The 23,011-nt window shown below is 31.8% G+C and overlaps 2 protein-coding genes across 2 annotated transcripts in view; one reads left to right on the plus strand and one right to left on the minus strand.

Annotated features, from left to right (window-relative positions):
• Window positions 1–20,560, plus strand: part of LOC139504245 (transient receptor potential cation channel subfamily M member-like 2) — a 39,544-nt gene extending 18,984 nt beyond the window's left edge. Inside the window, exons 12-13 of the mRNA XM_071294312.1 lie at window positions 19,295–19,451; window positions 20,344–20,560. Coding sequence (XP_071150413.1) covers window positions 19,295–19,451; window positions 20,344–20,560 — 374 coding nt within the window. The remainder of the gene's footprint in view (window positions 1–19,294; window positions 19,452–20,343) is intronic.
• On the minus strand, window positions 1,796–14,830 carry LOC139503574 (uncharacterized). Its single transcript, XM_071293374.1, has 4 exons — window positions 14,648–14,830; window positions 7,454–7,624; window positions 6,207–6,337; window positions 1,796–4,323 (listed from the first exon to the last, which is right to left on the minus strand). The coding sequence occupies exon 4, from the start codon at window positions 4,072–4,074 to the stop codon at window positions 2,812–2,814; it is 1,263 nt and encodes a 420-aa protein (XP_071149475.1). The 5' UTR covers window positions 4,075–4,323; window positions 6,207–6,337; window positions 7,454–7,624; window positions 14,648–14,830; the 3' UTR covers window positions 1,796–2,811.
• Window positions 20,561–23,011: the final 2,451 nt, after the last annotated feature.

The following is a 23,011-nucleotide window of genomic DNA, read 5'->3' on the forward strand; positions in this document are numbered from 1 at the left end:
TAAAAAATTACTAGTTAAGTGTATGAATTTTTGCTTTTTTAGTGTAAAATTTTGAAACAAAAACTTTGATCATGTTGAAGGTCATACGGTTGCCTATAATTTCTTCGATCATGTACATTCACTTCTTTTGAACTTTAAATATGTGCATATAGTTGTCTCATTGGCTTTTATACCACATCTCCTTATTTTCCTATTTTTGTGGTTGTTGAAGAGATATTTATTAGGCTTAGTAATTGCATAAATAGTGTCCTGACCATAATTTTATATTGCTCACATTTGCATGTGGAAAATATACATGATATATGTTGTACATATATTATTTTAATTTTAGTTTCTTGTGTACAATTTGGAAATTAGTATGGCGTTCATTATCACTGAACTAGAATATATTTGTTTAGGGGCCAGCTGAAGGAAATCTCTGGGTGCGGTAATTTCTCGCTACATTGAAGACCTGTTGGTGACCTTCTTCTGCTTTATACTGTCGGGTAGTTGTCTCTTTGACACATTTCCCATTTCCTCTCAATTTTATTTTTTATCGTGTAGCCTTCTTGCATCATTGAGCATTTCAGTGCTTGTTTTCAGTTTATGTATGTCTTCATGGTCATTAGTTTTTTTGTTTTTTTTTAAATTGGTGGAATATTGGTCATGATGTTGGTAAATTGTTTTGTTATACATTATTGCATTTATTTGATAGATTGAATTGTATCATATTTTTAATGTCACCACCCTTTTAAAGTCAGCATTACATGATTTTTGTCATTGTTGAAAGCTGTAAGGTACAATATAATGCTTACACCAACTTTAATTTAACATTTTTACTAGGATGGATAGTTGTCTCATGGGCAATCATACCAAATGTAATGAGGAATTATAAATGAATAGTGTTCTGAAGATTTATCAGACAAATGAAAATGCTATTGTCCATTCAATTACCCCTAAATGACTAGTAAATACATTGATCTGCGAAGGCAGGGCAATTAAAAACTATATAAGAGCAAATTTCAAAGAATACCTTATAAATTCAAGAAATAAGATTCCAAAGTGACCCCTGTTTTTTTTTGTAGTTGGGTTGCTTGTTTACAATGTTTACTTGTACATGTTGTATGAGTAGCTGTATAAATTTTGTCCACTATAAATATTTGTGTGAAAATACAACTGAGAATTAAAAGCAAGAAGTAAAAATACCATTGCACCTGTCTAAGAGAACAAATGTACTTGAAGTACTATTACTCATTAAAAATCCAAGTTCATATTTTGAAACTAATTCATGTAATTCCTTTCCTATTGTTTGTCTCGTTTGTGTATCATTAATGTGCATATTTCTTTTTTATAGGTTCATGTATGGGGTGGAATATCACGACAGGGACCTACAGGACTATATATTTTCACCGGTATTATGGACAGCGTCTTTTACCAAGAGATCCTTAATGAACAATTGCTACCATTCATTCAGGAAAAATATCCAAATGGACACCGGCTAGTACAAGACAATGACCCCAAGCATGTCAGTCGCTCAACTAAGCAATGGATGCAAGACAATAACGTTAACCACTGGGTCACTCCTCCAGAATCACCAGATCTTAACCCCATTGAGAACATATGGGCAGCCTTAAAATTCCATATACGAAGAAGAGTGAAACCTTCAAATCAACAAGAACTACTTGATGGAATACAAGAATACTGGAATAATCTGTCTGCAGAAACCTGTTGCTCTTATATAAACCACCTGTACAAAGTTCTACCCAAAGTTCTTGATGTTGATGGAAATGCAACTGGTTATTAAAGAAACACAGTGTGAAATTAACAATTTATTGTCAATAACATACAGGTCAAGAATATAAATACAATATGTAAATAACTACAAACTGACAGTGATCAACATTTTAAATATATTTGACACTAGAGTCTTTCGTGTTTACAACAACAAGCTTCTTGTAAGAAAGAATAAAATAAGTCTCAATATGTATTTCTTGTATATGTATGAAAAGGAATGTAGCTTTTGCATAAAAAAAAAAGTTCAATTTCTCAGAAAGTATTGTGTCAGCAGAAGTTTTCAAGTCAAAATATTTCATCCAAAAAAAAGGAGCCAATACCTTAGCATGTTAAAAATGTTGTTACTGAATGTTTCTCTCAAAATTTTACCATGTATTGTATAACTTATATACATACAGATATAAAACTAAAATGACAAGCTTAAAAAGATTGGATTGTCCCTATAAGTCACCATACAGTACAACCTTGATGATTGAGCAAATCTAACATGGTATAACAAGCTATCTAAACGAGTTTTATTTTTTAATTTATATGTATCATGAACATCAAAAATTAAATGTTTTAATTAAACAAATTTGTTATACCATGTAGCAAAGTCAAACTTTGAATTGAAATCTCACAAAAAATTTTACACAAAACAAGACTATGAATAAAGCCATGAATAGCACAAAAATATATAAATATGGTTAAACAATAATATACAATATATAAAACATTAAGCCTTTTTTATAGTAAGCAATAATAAGATTTCACCTCGTACATGGTCATAGAAACTTCTTGTCTTTAGACTTTTTTGTTGAATGAATGATTACCGTTTTAACTTGATGTATACAGGCAATGTACAGATATTTATTGATACATTTTACACAGAACAACAATATTGGCAATTTATCCATGATCACACATATATATTCCATCTTAACAATGCTTGAGCTAAGAATAAAAAAGGTGCCAGTTTTTTGTCAAAATACCTTATACAGACTGAACATACATAGGTTTTAAATGTTCAACAAGTGTTTTGTATATATCTTACACGTTTCAGACAACAGGTCGCTGGTGCATGATAGCTTGCAAGTTGAAGTTGTTTTTCACATAGTTGTTAAAACTCCAATTGGCTTTGTCTAAGGCCCTAGTTACTGAATTCCATTTATTACCTGTATCTGATGTAGGACAAGGGTAGTACTGAAATGTCACGAGTTTAAGTATTGCCATCTTTGTATGGTTTATCTGTTCTTTTTGGGTTTTGGATCTGAACACTTTACCGTTTACATTTCTTTCAAAGGTATCACTGACATTAAAGATGGATCTAAATAATGTTGTTGCAAATCTTTGTCGACATTCTCCTGCTTTTGTCTTTGCATCTTGAAGAATGGCTTCACTAATTGTTGTGGAGTTGTTGACTTCTTGGGTGATTGGTAAAGTGTGAAGCTGGCATGTTAATGCTGCTGGTTTGAGTGATGTCACAGAGCTAATGCTGATTGACCAAAACCTTGTATCGGTTATGAAATGTTTATTGTTATGCAGTGGTTGTATGGTGGGAATTGGTGGCTGCCCCAAGACATCTAAGAGGGTCGCTCCAGCACGTGTATTGTTGAGTAAATTTATTTCCTGGAAAGTTATATCTTGCAATGGCATCTGTAAAGCATGTGGAGGAGTTGGTGGTCTGATCTCATCTATATCTTCAAGTGGTATATTTACAACATGTACAAAGGTAGCTGCAGGTGAATAGTCGGATTCCTCATGATGTGTTTTTTCTGATACCTGTCTAATTGGGGTGAGGTCTGGCAATGGTGTAGCTATGTATAGTGGAGATGATGGTGGTGATTCAGGTTCTTGTTCAATTGTTGAAATTGTAAAATGTTCTGGAGTTGAACACTGTTGAGGCATCTTTTCTTTTATTGGCGCTGTAGTTTGAGAATCAGGCATAGGGATACAGTTTTTATTTAGAAGTAATTTTTCAATTCTCTCAAGGATGTCTCTGTTTTGTAGAATACCTTTTTGAATATCTATGTTGGCAACAAAGCTTTCAAAAGCTGATATGTTGAACCCTATATCAGATGGCAAGTCTGGTTGATCTTGAGATAAAAGATTTATTGGAGGTTGAGTTGAAGCATTTGTTGAGGTGTTGGGTACTGGTAAGTCTGTTTTTTTCTGTAGAGATGCTTCATGGTTTGGTGCTGGTGATGACTTGACAGCCTCTTGTATTTGGTCCTCTACAACTAATACATCACAGTCAATTGGTATACTCAGATCAGTTTGGGTAGAGAAATCTCTTAGATTTGCTATCTTCTTCTGAACCATATCAGTGGCTTTTTCTGAAAGTTGGAAGGTAAGTGGTTGTTTTGGATGTTCAAGAGATGGCTGTATGTTAGCTGCAGGAGAAAATATTGTGTTGACCTGGGTTTGGTTACCGTCTGGCTGCTTGACAGAATCAGATGCTGGAATTTTAGTGGAAGCAAGAACTTTTGTTTTCGGCTTACTTTGACCTTGAGATTTTACAGTACTAACTGATGAAACTGTTGTCAAATTTGGTCGCTTGTCTTTAGGTTTCTGTAAAAACAAAACATATAAACATAAATACATAGGACTACAAGACTAAAACATCTCATGCTAATCTGTATATATAAAATTAGAAGATGTGGTATGATTGACATCGAGACAACTGTCCATAAAAGACCATTTGACACATAAATGATTAGGTATAGGTCACAAACAAATGAATGCACCTACCAAAAACATAATCCACATAAGTGCGACATAACAAAAACACATGATGGATTCATGCATCTAACACTATCAATACACATCAATATCCATCAGATTAAGGGTAACAATTACATTAACAGTCAGAGAAAACTTGACTGTGTGCAATGCCAAGATACAGGTATTGACGGACTTGTGTACATGTCTAACTATTTCAATTTTCCAAGATTATGAAAAAAAATTGTAAATGGTTCCGTGGAACCCAGTGTCTCCCCTACTTTTGCTGTAAATCATAGGCGCAACAAAAATGAGGTAATAATCAATATTAATATTCCACTTGATACTATCTTCTGTTACCCCTAGTTTTTGGTGGGGTTCATCTTGTTTATTCTTTAGTTTTCTATGTTGTGTCATGTGTACTATTGTTTTTCTGTTTGTCCTTTTCATTTTTAGCCATGGCGTTGTCAGTTTGTTTTAGATTGATGAGCTTGACTGTCCCCTTGGGATCTTTTGTCCCTCTTTTATGATTGTAGGAAGCTTAATTCTGTCCAAGTTTGGTCAAAATCTAGGATAGTTAATGAATCTAATTAATGTTTTAAAACTTTAACTGCAGACTGTGTGTAATGTTTACTGGAAGAAAATCTAAGTCCATTTAAAAGCAAAATACAGAAAAAATGGAGTTATCTTTTTACTAAATTTACTTCTGGATACTATCTTATGATCATAAATAAGCTTCTATCCAAGTTTGGTACAAACCAAGGATAGTTTAAGAAAGTAATCAAAATTTTAAAAACTTTAACCACAGAGTGAATGTAATGTTTCCCTGCAGAAAAACCAAGTCCATTTAAAAGTAAAATACGGAAAAAAATGGATTTATCTTTTTACAAAATTTACTTCTGGATACTATCTTATGATCATAAAAAAGCTTCTGAAGTTCTGTCCAAGTTTGGTACAAACCCAGGATAGTTTAAGAAAGTTATTAAAATTCTAAAATCTTTAACCACAGAGCAAATTTATGTTATGTTTCAACGCAGAAAAAAGTCCATTTATAAGTAAAATACGGAAAAAATGGAATTTTATTTTTACAAAATTAACTTCTGGATACTATCATATGATCACAAACAAGCTTCTGTCTAGTTTGGTAGATATCCAGTTTAGTTTAAGAAAGTTATTAAAATTTCAAAAACTTTAACCAATATCCAAAATATAAATACATGGTAAGATTCAGCATATCAACATGATCAAAGAATCCTGGGAATTAATTTTTTGATGAAATCAAACAAATTTTATTTTTGGACCCTTTTTGGATCCTCTTGACCTCAATGTGGACCAATTTGATAATGGGGCACAAACATTAAAATACATGGTTAGATTCCACAAATCAAAGGACCCCAAGAATTCATATTTTGTTAAAATCAAACCAAGTTTAATATCAGTCCCTTTGGACCTTAATGTCGACCAATTTGAAAATGGTACCAAAAAAAAAAAATCAGAATATATGGTTATATTCAGCATATCAAACAACCCAGAGAATTTATTTTTTGTTAAAATCAAACCAAGCAAACCAAGTTTAATTACAGACCCTTTGGACCTTAATGTAGACCAGATTGAAACTGGGACCAAAAATTAAAGTCTTAATACTCAGTTAGATTCAGCATATCAAAGAACCCCAAAATTTCAATTTTTGAGTTCACCTCTAACTATTTTTGTAACTGGTCATAAAAACAAACCTTTTGCAGAACTGCTTTCCTTTTTTTAGAGGGTTGATTTGGTCTATACTGAGTGGGTGGCTCATTTTCCTGCTCTGTGTCTGATTCATTAAAGTAGGTCTTAATTGCCTTCTCTAAGCTGGCTTTGTTGTCTGTAAAAAAGAAATAAATAATGTACAACATTGAAATAAACATGAGACTGGTTAATGGTTATAATGTGTTCTTATGTTGTTACACAACTGTCTCAGAAATCATAACTGTTATCTAGATATGGAGCGGACATGATCTTCACCACAGGACACGGGGTTGTCAACTCTAAACCAAAGTTTTTGACCTTGACCTTTGACCTAGGAAGTTGTACATACATCATGACACACCCTCTGGTGTTGGTTAAAATGGATGTCAAGTATAATATTTGAAATCATAATGGTTATCTAGATATGGAGCGGACACATCTTCACCACAGGACACGGGGTTGTCAACTAAAACCAAAGTTTTTGACCTTGACCTTTGACCTAGAAAGTTGTACATACAACATGACACACCCTCTGGTGTTGGTTGATAATCATGTTAAGTATTAAGTATGAAATCATAATGGTTCTCTAGATATGGAGCGGACACGAAAGTGTTACGGACGGACGGACGGACAGACGGACAGACTGATCACTATAGGGCGACCCGACTTTTAGTCAGGGCCCTAACTAGAAGCTTATGTAAAAGAGGGACCAAAGATACCAAAATTCATCCCATTGTAGTCTTACAATAGTTACAGAAGACTTATCTATTTAAATTAGTTGTGACCAATTGAAAATAATTTTGTTACAATTTTCCTATAGACTACCAAAGTAAATGTCTATGTTCTATATTAATTTAAGTGGAGAAGATTTATCATGTGTAGGTAAAAGATTACAAAAATTTAAGAAATTTATCTTAAATTTGCTATGAAAATGATAAACATGATAAAGGGCAATAACTATTTTAAGGGGTTAATTGACAATTTGTTATATATATTGTCTCATCTGTATATTTTGAAATATTCATGATAATAAATGATATTCTTTGAACACATACATGACATACAAGTAAAAATAATAAGTTTAAGTGTTTATACAAATTATTCATAAATTGACAAAACACTTTTTGGTCACTGACTCCCCAAAACATCTCCCCTTTCTCTAATGTTTTTTTTATTCCAACTTAAGTAAAGAAACAGGCGTGTAAAAAGACACTGTGTCATATGGTTGGATTAAAAATGAAAAAAAAAATACCTGATATTTCAATGATGTAACAATCAGTTATCTTTCCTTCCCAGTTTATCTTGACTTGTTTGTTGAATGGCTTTTGGAAAGGAATGTGCGGATCAATGATCTTTGTTGCAGGCACAACTGCAGACGAATCATCAATTGGAAAATGTACAGCAACATATCCAGGAAGCTTTTCTGAAAACAAAAAATATATTTTAACACAATTCACCTAAAACAGTGGTCAATGGTGGTTGTCGTTGGTTGGTGTGGTACATAAGAATTTGTAAAAAAAAGTTTCCCATATATGATAGATCAGTGCCTTTTTCCCCTTTTAAATGGTTGTAAACTAGTCATTTGTGGGGCCCTTTGTAGCTCCGTGTTTGAGTTGACCTATAATTTAAATTAATGGTTTACTTTTACATGTCTCATTAATATACATGTATCATGTATATGGACCATAATTTGCTATTGGGCTCGTTTCCTATAACTATAGAAAAGTGATCAAATTGTGAATTACTGTAAAATAAATGCCCAATGACTTGACAAAATCGATTTCAGATTTGAATGACGTTTAAACACACTACGTTTCCCAATAACGATGTAAAGGGTACTTGGAAAATTCAATCGAAATTACGTCTCTTATCATGGTGCCGATGTACGTTGGATTGAATTTGCTTCAGCAGTAAATATTACTGGATATTTTAGGTGAATAAAGATAATTAATAAATGAAAAATACATGTTAATATATTGTTACACTTGAAATGTACAAAGTTGGTAACTTTGTCACAATTTTTAATTAATTTTTTTGATTCATGTTCTGCAAACACTTTTCAAAAACGCAATAAACTTGTCAAAGGAAAAGTAAACTTTTACCAGGCATGACTTGAAAGGAAGTACTTTATTGATTTTAGCCCACTAAAGTACGTTAAAATGTGGAAACCATGTAGATGGTGTACAGGTCACAAATATCACATGGTGCCTATTTTAAAGATTTTAATTCCAAGTTAAAAAAAAAATTCTTTACTGGATTTAAAGAATTTTACATTGCCAATGATTTGGAATAAATTTTATATAACTGGAATTTCAAAACCAAATATAAATATATTTTTTGTCCAAAACATCAAGATACAACAATTATGGTATCCTTCATCAATGAAGAAAATATGAAAAATCTGAATAAATTGTACTAATTGTTTTCAAAACAAGCACATATTTACAGGGGCGGATGCAGGAATTTTCCAAAGGGGGGGGGGGGGTGCTATCCCAGGGCAAAGGGGGGGGTGCAAAACATATGTCCCGATACAAATGCATTGATCGGCCAAAATAAAGGGGGTGCGAACCGCCGGAACCCCCCTCTGGATCCGCCACTGTATTTAGGAGTTTTATAATACTGTTACATTTAAGATGGATTTTAAGAAAAAGTATACTGTAAAGATTATTTTAAGCTGTCACCATGGTCACGTTTAAAAAAAAATTTAATATAACATTGAAAATAGATTTTAAATATTAACATGAGGCAAATAACACAAGTAATGGTGTTTATTTATGCCTTTTGAATTATTTTGTGCAAAATAAAGAAAATACAGATTGGTTTCCTGTTTGGCTTCCTGTCACGTAAACGGTGAATCAAAATGTATTAATTTTTTCTCGAAAAACTCAATTGTTCCATTCATACTATTCTAACACCAACACAACCCACAAAATGAAAGTTAAAATTTTAGAACTTATAAAAAAGGATACAAAAAGAAACCAAAGGCGGAATACCAAATTATGGTCCATATCATGTATATATGTATATTGGAACTCATCTTCTTATTTTATATTTAAGAACTAGTCCTATTTATAAACATAGAATAGAAACACTGATGTTGTTGGGTTGCTGTCTCATCAATAAATTAACTATATTTTAATCTATTCATATGTTGTAGCTACTTATCTATTACGATTAGTGATTTGGAAATTCAACATTTTGTCCATTTGTAAAAGGGCTCAACTCTTGTACATTTAAATTGACACCATTAATATGTTATTTGGGTATTTGTGGTGATAAGCATTGTTCTATGTTGTGATGTTATACTATTGTTTCAGAAAAGGGATAAGGTTTGGTACCATTAAACAGGTTAAAACTTTAAATCCTGCTTCAAATGTTTGCACCTGTCCTGACCTAAGTCAGGATCTGATGTACAGCAGTTGTCGCATGTTTATGTAGTTCATACATGTTTCTCATGTCTCAAGGGGCCCTTTTATAGCTTAATGTTCAGTGTGAGCTAAGGTTTTTCTTTTATAAATTGATATTTGGATTGAGAGATGTTTCATTTGCACTCATACAGTCTCATACCACATCTTCTATATATATCTATATTGTGTACAAGTTTTATGACATTTGGCTGAAGCAAACTAGAAATAGAGAAAATAAACCACCTTTGTGACGTACAGACATAAATATAGACCAACATGAATGATTAGTACAGTGGGCAGATAACTTTAAATTATATTAGAGCAAAAAATCCTAAGAATTCAATAAAAGAAGATAGGATGACTTTTTTACTTATACAAGTAAAAAAATCTGAATGTGTTAGGGACGTAATTCAGCCAATATTTTGTTTACCTATACAAGTAAATAAAATTCACTTGTATAAGTAGCCTACAAATTTACTTATATAAGTATATTAATAGTACTTCTTCAAGTAATTAAAAATAACTTGTACAAGTAGTACCCTGACTGACATATAATTTTCAATTTGCTGATGAGAAAGACACGAAACAGATTTTGTGTGCTCATTTCATGTATCTTACTACATGTACTAAGAGGGTGGTAAGGGTTATTTTTGCAACAATTTCAGCCTTTCAATTTTACTTGTTTTGTGTGTTGACGCTTCATTGAAACCCCCCTTTTTTATGTTGCTCAATGCATTTAAATATAGACATATCGTTGGGACCCCCCTTTATCTAACGTTGGAAACATGGTATGAAGGAGATTTCAATATTACATTTAACATGTTTAATGGACAGTGATTATGAAAGCTTATTTTAAAGTGGAGATCAGTTTAGGTCTCCATTATGAGATCTGACAAATACTGATGCATAAATGTGATCTCTTGTATTATATACTAGTACTACAGATAATAAATTACTAACTTCTAGTACATGCTATCATGACTATTATATTTTAAATGCATGTGTGTGCACAAACGTTCAATTTGCTTAATCATTTTTAAAAAATTACGGGAAAATTCTTCATTCATGTCAGAATAAGTTTTCATAAATCATGTAAATAGGCAAATCTTTTCTAAAAAAACAAATGAAACAAGAATGTGTCTATAGAATGTATGGAAGCCCCAACCGCACTATCATTTTCTATGTTCAGTAGGCCATAAAATTAAGGTCAAATCTCCAATTTGGCATTAAAAATTAGAAAGATCATATCATAAGGAGCATGTGTACAATTAAAGTTTCATGTTGACCAGACTTCAACTTCATCAAATAATACCTTGACAACAAACTTTAACCAGTGAAGTGGGACAGACAGTTGGACGATTGGATAGATAAACAGACACTCGACCCAGAAAAACATAATGCCAATAAATCATGTAAATGGGGCATAAAAAAAAATATCGCAAACCACCAACAATATTAAACTCTACAATCTTAAATTGTGATGATTCATGATAGATACATAAAAGAAAAGAAAATAAACATGTTATAAACAACAACTAAATTTTAAAATTGAAAAGAAATGTGGAATGTGCCAAAGAGACAACAACCTAACCATAGAGCAGACAACAGTCAAAAAATATATTAACTTGAAAATGAAATAAATGATTTTTAACAATATATCGTGTTGCCAATTATTGCAATAGTTTTGAGCCAATAAACTATTTTGGATTTGTATATGTAAACCGTAATATTTCATCGTATTCATAATAATAACAACTACTGTGTTTTCGTTGATGGTTATAATATTTCCCCCTTTTAATGTCCTGTTCCTTTATATGTTATTATTAGAAACACAATTTTAAGTATAAGGCTAACATATCGTATATATAAAATATGTAAAGGCATCGTGGATAAACTTATTTTCCTTTTTATACTACTTTCCCCGTCTTCGCCGCTACGTCTATTAACACCTGTCAATCATTTCTTGCAAGTAAAACATTTTGGTCAGACAGATCACTGGTGCTTTCTATTTTATATAGTACCTTATTTATATTGTATATAACATAATTCTAAATTTCCTTTATATTTAAAGCAGTAAAACATGAAAACCCTTAAAAAGTGTCAGAAGACATTATAGCACTCTAGCCCTTCTACTGACAACAATTTGTTGGAACTTTAGCAAATTGACAGGACTTAATGGAAACTTAAAAACAGAGCGATGACCCATTCTATTCTCTATATTTTTGAAAGTAGCATGGTAAAACATTTATTTTGCCAAAGTTTAGGAAAATTCTATCTGAGGAGATATATACTGATAATACAATGTACCTTACTAGTTTAACATACTGTAACATTCAAGTAAACAATTAAACCAAGGACATGTGCTATAGATATAGGAAGATGTAGTATGAGAACCTAAATGAGACAACTCTCAATCCAAATAATAATTTATAAATCTTTAAAGTAAACCCTCATATGTCATAGGTCAATGTACGGCCTTCAACAGGGAGCCTTGGTTCATACCGAAAAACAACCAATAAAGGGCCCCAAAATTACTAGTGTTAAATCATCCAACCCAAAAACCAAGTCTAATCTGTATAAAAAAATATGCTTGCTGATAGGACAAATACTCACTAGAGACCAAAGGATGCAAATTAAGGAAATAAATTTCACTCTACTGCCACAAACGACTACTTCAAAGTAGCCTGTATTGCTCATTTGGATCTTAAACAATGGCCACTTTTTAGTCATGTTAGTGTAAATATAAATTTATCTAATCCCGTCAACCCACTTTGAAATAAATAAAAAATCTTGAAATTTATCATTTTCAAACATTGAAATCAGGCTTTTTAAATAGTTGAAACTTTCTTTGGGGGTTCATGAAATATTTCTTGCAGAAAGGATATTTGTACAGGTGGTCGGAAAACACAATTAATTCGTAGTGCATTTCTTTTAGAACATTAATGAAAATTTAAAAAATCCCACCTGCGCTTTCTCGATGAAACTTTCACAGTGTGTTGTACTACTTTTGGGACAAATTTTATCAAAATTATAGACTACTTCATCATCTCCAACTCAAAATATGGACAATTTTATCTTTAGGGTGTCTTGAAATCTTTTGACAGCTTCCGAAGTGCTATTTTTCAACCTTTTTCACCTGAACCAAATCACTACTTTCCTTTTAAATTCTAGACCCAAATTTTGTTACAGCAATGTACAGTGGAATTTCATCCCCCTACTTACAATTTCAGGCATAAAACATGCAGAAATAAATTTGGAAGGGGTATATAAATTAATGGCAAGTAACCCACTGTTAACACTAGGGAATATATTCGTGAACAACGAAAATCAAGGGAAGACATTTGTGGTCTCAGACCAGGTGCTGTTTGAAATAAGGCCAAAACACATTTTCATCAGGACATACATATCTATTATCATCGTGTCATGTGTTTTCGTACTAATAACAGTTTTCACTGCTTACGGTTTTCACTGTTGATTTTTTATTCAGGTGTTTACTCAAATTTAAAAAAGCATGTCCTGAAGATTGTTATTAGGCATCTAGTTTTTTTTGTCAATGCTTACTACGATTTTTTACTGTTTCCGATTACTTTGCGATTTTTGTATGTAAAAAACGGCGTCATATGTTTTCGTATGAAATAAAAATTGGATCAGTACACGGACAGGAAATGACTACAAAATCCGGAAATTAATATTTTCTAAAGTCGTGGTTCTGGTGATCGCTTGACTCATAAAAAAAGTTATTAAATACTTTTCAGTACTAAAAATTACTAGTAAATAGTGTAAGGTTGGTGTTTCGTGTGCTGAAATTTTTAGATTTTGATTAATTTCAGATTTGCACCTGGTTTGTACAAAAAACATTATTTTTTCTAAAATTAAATGCAGTTTTCAAAATTTAGGATTAAATATAAAAAGTTAAGACTGTTTTCATCTTCATGTCTCAAGGATGTATAAACAAAAATTGTCAATGAAATATTGAATAATTAGGTTTTGAACAACCATTTTATATAAGAACCCTGCTAATTTTAACTCGATGGTTTGTAATTAAAACGGCCAAAAAAACACATGACAGTCATATGTCTTGAAGATCCTGTCTGATTTGCAAAAAACATATATCTGGACTTTATTTTAACCCTTCAGATTTTTTTCCACAACTATTCCTGTGATGCATATTTTAGACATTAAATAAAAATGGCTAAATAGGACAGTTTTACTAAATTTGTTCTTAAGTCTTTAAAAAGCGACTTTGAATATGTTTTAAATATGTCAAGTTGTAGTGGTGTTGTTGTTCTAAATATAGAAAACGAAAAACATGCCACAATGTAGGCGTATGCAGTCGAAACCGACGGAAATGAGGTTGATACGAAAACATATGACATACGAAAACATATGACACGATGATAAATACAAGTCATAGGATTGTGGTCAAGCATGAAGACTGTGATATTTATGTACCAAAAAAAAGGAAAATGGTTTAAATTCTTTGCTGAATTAATTATTTATAAATATTTATGAAGATAATTCTTAAATAAAATTTCATACAAATAAAAATTTTAATTCTAATATTTTTTATATATATATGTCATTTGTTAGTGTTTTCTTATTCCATGAAACTGAATTGTGACTTTTTTCTTTGACTTTCTGCTTTGTGAAAATTTGTAATATTAAATTGATCATTGTATATCCATCCATGCCAATGCATTGGTGGATCCAGGGGTTGAACCCCCCCCCCCCCCCCTTCTTTTGGTGCCGACCAGTGCATTTGAATGGTGTCATATATATATAGTTTGGAACCCCCCTTTTTAAACCTGGGTTGGAACCCCCTTTTTTAAAATGGCTGAACCGAGAATAACATCACTACTAAACTTTTCCTAGTGTTTAAAATGAATATATTTGTCAGTAAAGTGAAGTGTAAACACACGTGGTTACGGAGCTTTATAAACTAATTCACAGACACAGGGTTTGTTACAATTTGCCGGGTTTAGTCCTACTATCCACACGAGCCCCCCAAAATTATCTATACGATGCATGCTCGAACGTACATATACACTGTATGCAATACTAATAATATTCCTGCTATGTCTGTTAACTTATGGTCTCATGCAAATTTGACGAAACTTGTGTGATCGGTTTTAAATAGATATGAATGACCTTGACAATGTCCCTTGCTACTGAACTGGGTTAGACTAATGACTGGACCGAATGACAGGACCAAATGAAATTGCTAATTTCTCTAAATTTTGTACAAATAATATGAGGCAGGCATTACCTGTAAATGGGGACGAAGTCTGTATGAATTATTTTTTTGTAACTTAATTATTTGTCAAAAAAAAGACCCGGAAATACCGTAACGTTTCCGATTTTGGTTCTGTTGTTAGGGATTTTAGTTGTGACGTTATTTAAATTATGACGTCATATGCAATGTAAACAAAGAAACGCTATCATTAGGTAACGTTTTTTCATATCAAGGAATTATTAAAAATGAAATGGGTATTGCGCGTTCCTTCCTATTTTATACTAGACTGAAAAATATATATTTAGTGTTATGTCGTTGTTCTCCTCTTATATTTAATGCGTTTCCCTCGGTTTTAGTTTGTTATCCCGATTTTGTTTTTTGTCCATGGATTTATGAGTTTTGAACAGCGGTATACTACTGTTGCCTTTATTTATTACTCAAAGTTTCATACAAACGAGACCGGAAAAGGGAAGTATATTGTACATTTCTGCGCAGGTCCGGGATTTCAAAACATGACATAAAAAAAATTGAACGATTTTGAGTTCATTAGTACAATGAAAAATTCGGGAAATTTTCCCGAATTTTTTTTTTATTGAATTTTCTACTGTTATTGGGGACTTCGTCCCCATATAAAGTGTTCTATTTAAATAAAATTGCAGGGTCATTTCACACAATTGAAATCTCTAAAATGCACTATACATGTACTTCACTTCACAGATTTTCACACCTACATAAAAACTGGGAAGTTAATATATATACATGTAGATCTATGTTCCTGATAAAAAAACAAATTAAGCTATAATTGACTCGGAATTTAAATGGAGAGTGCGTTATAGGTTTATAGGCCCAACTGAGGCTATCCCAAATTAGAAAAAAAAGCAAAATAACAAGAATACCGGTGGCAAAGATTTTTACAATTCATTCATTATTTTTTTTCCAAATACTTAATTGGAGCATAAGAATTAATATATATGCTATATAAATCGGGTCTCTTATACTTAAAACAACCAATACACTAATTTTTATTAAATATAAAATATGCATACCTTTGTTTCTCTGAGGTCTTGATGTCATCATCTTGAAAGTTAGCAATTGCAATGATCAGGAATATTCTCGAGTGGTATTTATGATAAATAAATGTATTGTAAAAACACAAGAATAAACAAAGGGAACAGAAGCCATTATATTTCACACCTGTCAGAAGATGCCAACCTTGGTCTGTATATTCTCTTGACACGCACACCTGAACGTTCATCTACATGTACTTCTATATATGCAATATACTGCCAATACATGCAATATGCAATATACAAGTACTTGTTTCCATGTCATTTGAATGAATCTTTAAAGCTCAATAACTCAATAAACAAATACCCGACAAACGTGAGAAAAATATTAACACCTACATGTACAGTTTGTACTTGTACCGGTATTCACTTAATCAAAAGTAAAATTATTAAGAATACATTTTTTTATCAAGACTTAATAAAATTACGGACCAAAGCTATTGTAAATCACAAAACAATTTAAATATAATCTTTGAGAGAAATTTTATTATAATAACAAATAATGATTTATTATATAATATACATGTAGCTCTTGTAATTTTTCTTTTTTTATATATATATAACAGCGGAGAACACTATGATCAGCAACTTCAGCGGTATCTTTGCAGGCTAAACTAAGATTAAAATATTCTACATTTGTTCAATGTTCAAAATAAATGTACAGAGAAGATGTGGTCTCAGTGCTTATATTACAGTTGATTTGGCATTGAAGGAAAAAGTGTTCCTCATCATTTAAAATTTTACAAACTTAACCCACTCTGTGTTCTCTTTGTCTCGACCTACACGTATTTCAATCTCCCAATTATGGTCATTTACGCGGAATTCGTACAGTACATACTGAATTCTTTTTTGACCAGAAATATATTCCTTAGACGTGTTCAAATATGCAAAAACATATATATTCTTAGTGCACCAAAGATTTCTTAGGCTTACCATTGTTTAGACGTCGATTTTGATGCAGAGGCATGGAGTTGAATATCCACGAAAACAAAACTTTTCAGTCTGAAGTCTATACAGATGTACGAAAGAAGACATTTTAACAGACTTACTATCGTAGTTTTTCATGATATATATACACATACATATGCAAAAATAAAGGTCTGGAGGATATCCACCGTTTCTCTATTCTTATATGTTTGTATATTATTCTGTATTGTGTAAACCTAAATTTAAACCCTCATGCATGTTTCTCATGTCTTAAATACTAGTAGAAAATGTATGAAAAGGAAACACAAAATTCGTTAATTTTACTATTGCATGTAAGTATACCTCGATATCAGTTTGTAGTTGTCAGTATTTTATGCAAACAAACTTGTCACTCGATGAGCATCTGCGTGTAATATTTGTCGCCGGAATATATATTCTCAACAAGAGACAGGGAATTTACGTAAACATTTAATTTTACATGAAATCGAAACGAACCTTCTCTAATGTTCAGATTTTTTACTGCCTAAATAAACCCCTGATTTCATGGTCGTTTTTTCATACAGTCATGTTACTAGAGAAGTGTGTATTTACATTGTATGCATGCTCTTTTGCTACTGTTTTTCGACTAACATGTTTGTAGAATGACGGTTATATATACAAGTGGGAAGTATTCTGTCCATAAATTAGTGCCTATAGTAAGACTATTGTAACTGTATGTAAACGATAACTGCAAGTAAACGTCGTCAGGTCATGATAAAAAATCCTAGTTTTTAATTTAATTGGGATACGGGAAGACAAGGGTGGGTGTGCGAATTTAATTAATTTGTGACACTATCATGGAAAATAAAAGAAAATAGCCAAAACTTCAATGACTTTGATTTGTCTCTGAATTAACCTACGCCAGATTTAGTAGGGGAAAGTAGTTTTCATGTTGTTCTTTTTATATAAAGTGTTCTTGACCAGCACCCTTTTCAAAAGAAATCGACTTCATTCAATGTAATATTATTCAGTTTTAATTAATTTTAACAAAAACATTCAGTTAAATTTTAAACAACCAATTACATGATACATGTAATGGTACAATATGTTTGAAGGAACGGAATGAAAAAAATAAAAACCGAAAAATCTTGAATGAGCGTCGTGCATTCATTTGTTCCGACTATTGAAATGATAATTCCTAGTTTTAAAATTATACTAATATTTCAGTTTGATGGTACATTATTTCAAAATCAAAGCTTGGAGTTTTACTTATTATAAACTATACATAGGCATACGTGTTACTGTATGTGTATATGAATTGATACAAAAATTAACTTTTAGATAAAGATATTGGCTACGGCATAGAACCAACGTTTTGTATGATATGTAATTTATTTTAATTCTTGAAGCATATTAACCTGGTTGAATCTGTCGTAAAGAATGTTGACAAATTACTTTAACAACGTAATTTTACATGATTTACATGTACATGTACACATAGTTTTGCAATAATCAATTTTAGCATATTTTTTTTTAAATATGCCGGTTTGTGAGTTGATATTTGTACATGTAAATTTTGAACAGAAAAATAGAAAAGCCGCTGTTGAAAGTTTTTGGAACTGATTTTTGCAATTGATAAATGTTTATATTTGTAATAAAAAGTGTTTTTAAAGGTTAAGGTTTAAAACACAAATACGTAAAATATTAAGTCATTTTAACAACATAAATAAGTGTACAAATGCACGCGACGATTATTTTATAATATGCACAATTAGTTAACGCGAAAAGTAAACGCGCGTTTACTTTCAAGTGCACGTAAAAATACAATTTAGAAATCTGTAGTAAACGCCCGTTTACTTTTACGTGCACGTAAAATTAAACTTGTGAAATCTGAAGTAAACGGTCGTTTACTACTGACTAAACGGACACAGAGTAAACGCGCGTTTACTCGAGTAGACATTAGAAATTTCCATTTTGACCGCGTTAACGTAAATGAAGTAAACGGGCGTTTACTAGTAAACGCGAAATTTAAAGTTAACTAACGAAATATGTGCACGCCGCGTTAACTTGCGTTTACTTTATGTAATGCTTGGTCTGCACCCAACTGTATGCTTGTGGTTCATCGGGAAGTTTACAGTGTCCGACCATAACGTATTATCAAACTTCTGAATGGCGACCAACAATCCATTGACGGACTCCAAAGGAAATATCTTGTGTTTGTTCAGCCTTTTTTTCAAAATAAGGAACTTAAATAAGTTTAGTCCGGAAATTGAGTATTCAATTGTCACTGTTTGTGTATATTGAAATATAATGACCCGTGATAATAAAAAAAAAAAAACAATGCTAAAAAAACAGAATAATGTTCGCACATGAATCTGCAGATGATGTACAAAAGCAGAACAAATTAAGGTGAACACATACATTTTATCAACATATGTAACATTCACCTAACCTCTTGATATTTTATCTCGTTTACACAGGTCAGGAGTCATCAACTTGTACAACAGAATCTTCAGTTTATAGAAATGGTACTTTACCTAGATGTCCCGAATCAACCGCAATAGTTCCTATTGTGCTAGCTGTATACATGGTGTTAACAAACCTTATGTTATTGAACTTGCTGATTGCTATGTTTTCGTGAGTGAAAATTGAAATCTTATATCTTTCGGTCCTCTTTTACACGTATATATTTTAAAAACACCTTAATAAGATAATATCTACAGAATCTCTCTCATTTACCGTTCGTGTATTTTGTCACAAACTATCATTGACTTTTATTTGACGTGTTGTCCGTAAAATTGTTCATAAACGACACATTCCTTAGTATATTGATTGCACCTCCCTCCATTAATCGATGTTTAATTTTGCAGACCTGTTGTATTTAAAGATGTAATTGATTGTTTTAGCATAATATAGTCACATTTTGAAAGTAGCTATATGTTTTGATTGGTTGACTTTGTGTGAAAATTAAACATAATTTCAACATGCAGTTTTAGATAGAACATGTCATTGTCTTTTTGCAAAGTTCTATCGATCTAAAGCTGTTTTACACTAAACATTTTTTTTTTTAAATCATGTACATGACATATACATCAATACTAAAGGATTCGGAAAGCAAGGTTTCCCTTATATTGCTCCGTCTCCTTAAGTTATGTTTAGTTATATATTAGAACAAAAAAGTTTTATCTCTTCACAATGTACTGATTACGTGTTTTTGTTAATATAAATAGACACGTTTGATTTGCGTTTATATACAATTATTTTACCTTCTTTAATGCGGTTTGGACATATTCTAAACAAATAGGGAACATGGTTTTTTTCTTAAGTGTAAGAAAAACATATCTTATGATGAATATGATATGTATAAGACTACACAGTACACGAGTATCTGATTGAAGAGGATGTATCAAGCTAAGTGTTTGCTGTATGCTAGTATCCCTTTTGTGATATTGACTATCAACATGATCAAGAAAAACGATTTTATTTCCGAACGCTAATTAAAACTTTCAGCTAACACATTTTGTTTCAGAAATACATTTCAAAAAGTTCAAGATAATGCAGTCTTGATTTGGAAGTTCCATAGATATTCACTTGTTCATGAGTATTACGAAAGACCTGTTCTTGCACCACCATTGATTATGATGAATCATTTATATAGAGCTGGATATTTTATTTATCATAAATGGTGCAAGAAGGACTGCAAACTTGACACTGCTTTTCAGGTGGATATGCCAGCAGGTACTTAAACATATTTACTATGATAAATTTTAACTTATTTGTGTAGATGTAAATACAAACTTACCACTTATTAAGCAAAAACAATAGATGCAAATATTCAAAAGAAAGTAAAATATGTATAAGATAGATATTGGAAGATGTGGTGTGAGTGCCAATGAGACAACTCTCCATTCAAATAACAATTTATAAAAGTAAACCATTATAGGTCAGTGTACGTCCTTCAACACGGAGCCTTGGCTCACACTGAACAACAAGCTATAAAGGGCCAAAAAATTACTAGTGTAAAACCATTCAACCGGGAAAACCAACGGTCTAGTCTATATAAAAAACGAGAAACGAGAAACACGTACAAATTACATAAACAAACGACAACTACTGTACATCAGATTCCTGACTTAGGACAGGTGCAAACATTTGCAGCGGGATTAAACGTTTGATGGTACCAAACCTTCTCCCTTTTTCTGAAACAATAGTATAACATCACGACATAGAAAAACACACGATATAATAACAATTTGAAGGCTTAACTAAATCAAAAAGATTCTACAATATACTTACTTATTAAGGACAAACATCAACTTTAACATGTTTAAGATACTACAAAGTCATGATAACTAGCACATAAAGGATGTGACTGACGCATATTAAGTTGTTTGTTGGAAGTAAACCAAGTTTAAATTTTATTGTGTCCTGTATACGATGAACAAATTCATACTAATATAACTTATTATAATATAACGAAGTAAATAGTTTTTTTTATATATACGGTATAATAGATATGCAGTGAGGAATAAATGTATGTCGCCCCTCTGGACAACCATTACATCTGATCTTTATATTCGAAACAATGTATATCAAGCTATTAACTGAACTTCGATAAATTATTAAAGTCTTTTGATAGTGTAAAGTTGATTGCCGCAAGTAAAATAACACCGTAGGATGCCGATTAAAATATCTCCAACTAATTCTATGACCGATGCAACAACCGTGAATGTAATATAACATTACCCGTAAAGAGGGAATAGAACTGATGAAAGATACACAATTGCAGTTATACAAGTATTTCCCTAAATGTTTAAGAAGACTCCGAAAAACAAACATCGATTGAAAATATGACAAAATCAGTAAATTTCTAAACTAGTTGTTACCTTTAAACTAGCAGATGTGTTCGCTGTAATGTTCTATTTCATATGGCTGCACGGTATTCCTAATAATTATAAATTGAAAATATTAGATATGACAAAAACTGTCGAACAGTGTATTTTATGCAGTAGTTGGTACCTTTTTGTACTTCTATATTGTCTGCTTACTACATTTGCCTTTGAATAGGTTGTTTCAGTAAATATATTTCAAGTAAGGTGACAAGTATTGCGGTGGTTTTCGTTTGTTTGAGATTCAGATTTGTTGCATATTCTTTGTCGTTAAAGGCCTTACTATGAATACTCTTTCTCTTTTCACCTACTCTGGTAATGTTTACAAATTGCATATCACGTCAAATGTTCGTAAGGATATCCCATTATCCTGTGTTTTTTGCTGTTAGTTTTTTAGTTTTTCTTAATTATTACAAAGAGACAATTTATAACATGAAATAATTTATGCAACACTACGAGATTGAAATAATGCTATTTGTAAATTAAAAAAGTTAAATAAAAATAAAAGTATTGTGTTGTTACACTATTGTTTCAGATATAAGTGAGAAGATTTGGTACCATTACAACTTTAAACCCGCTGCAATTATTTCCACCGGTCCTCAAATAGGAATCTGTGTTTTACATTTATATAGTTTTTGGGAACTTTTTATAGCCTGCTGTTCAATGTAAGCCAAGGCTCCGTGTCGAAGACTGTACTTTGACCTATACATGCTATACTGGTTTACTTTTATAAATTATGACTTGAGTGAAGAGTCTCATTGGCACTCATACCACATATGTTTATATCTATTAATTTATCGGACAACACAATATTCAAATCTCAAACGTTATGTTGCACTTGCTATTACATGTATAAGTTACCATCAAAATGTTCTATGAATAAAGGTTAAATGCATGCTGAAACATGGTGTGTATTCATTTAGATCTGGAGGATGTGGTTGCTGACTTTGAAACAAAAGCAATGAACGAATGTTTTAAATCACTTGATGACAAGCATGGATCAAACGTACCAAGGTATTATGAGCAACTATTAAAATTGCGACAAAACAGTGAATGTCATAAAATTGTGGGATATATTGAATGTATGGATATTGGATTTATTCCAGATGGTCCATGCAGGAACTAGAACGATGTAGAATCTTACAGGTTACATGTACCACTGGTTATAGTCTCCCTTTTAGTCGACTTTTAGGTAGACCTGGGTTAAGGGAAATAACTCTTAAAATCATCAGTACGTTTGTGTTAACCATTTTCAAAAGCATATTCTAAGCTTCTAGGTTACATAGATTTGTTTCAATCTGTTTCAGG

Source organism: Mytilus edulis, chromosome 14 (genome assembly GCF_963676685.1).
Source record: "Mytilus edulis chromosome 14, xbMytEdul2.2, whole genome shotgun sequence".
NCBI classification, from domain to species: Eukaryota; Metazoa; Mollusca; class Bivalvia; order Mytilida; family Mytilidae; genus Mytilus; species Mytilus edulis.

Coding starts and splice junctions, on each gene's coding strand:
- LOC139503574 (XM_071293374.1), bottom strand. CDS start 4,074: ATGGTTCAGAAGAAGATAGCAAATCTAAGAGATTTCTCTACCCAAACT.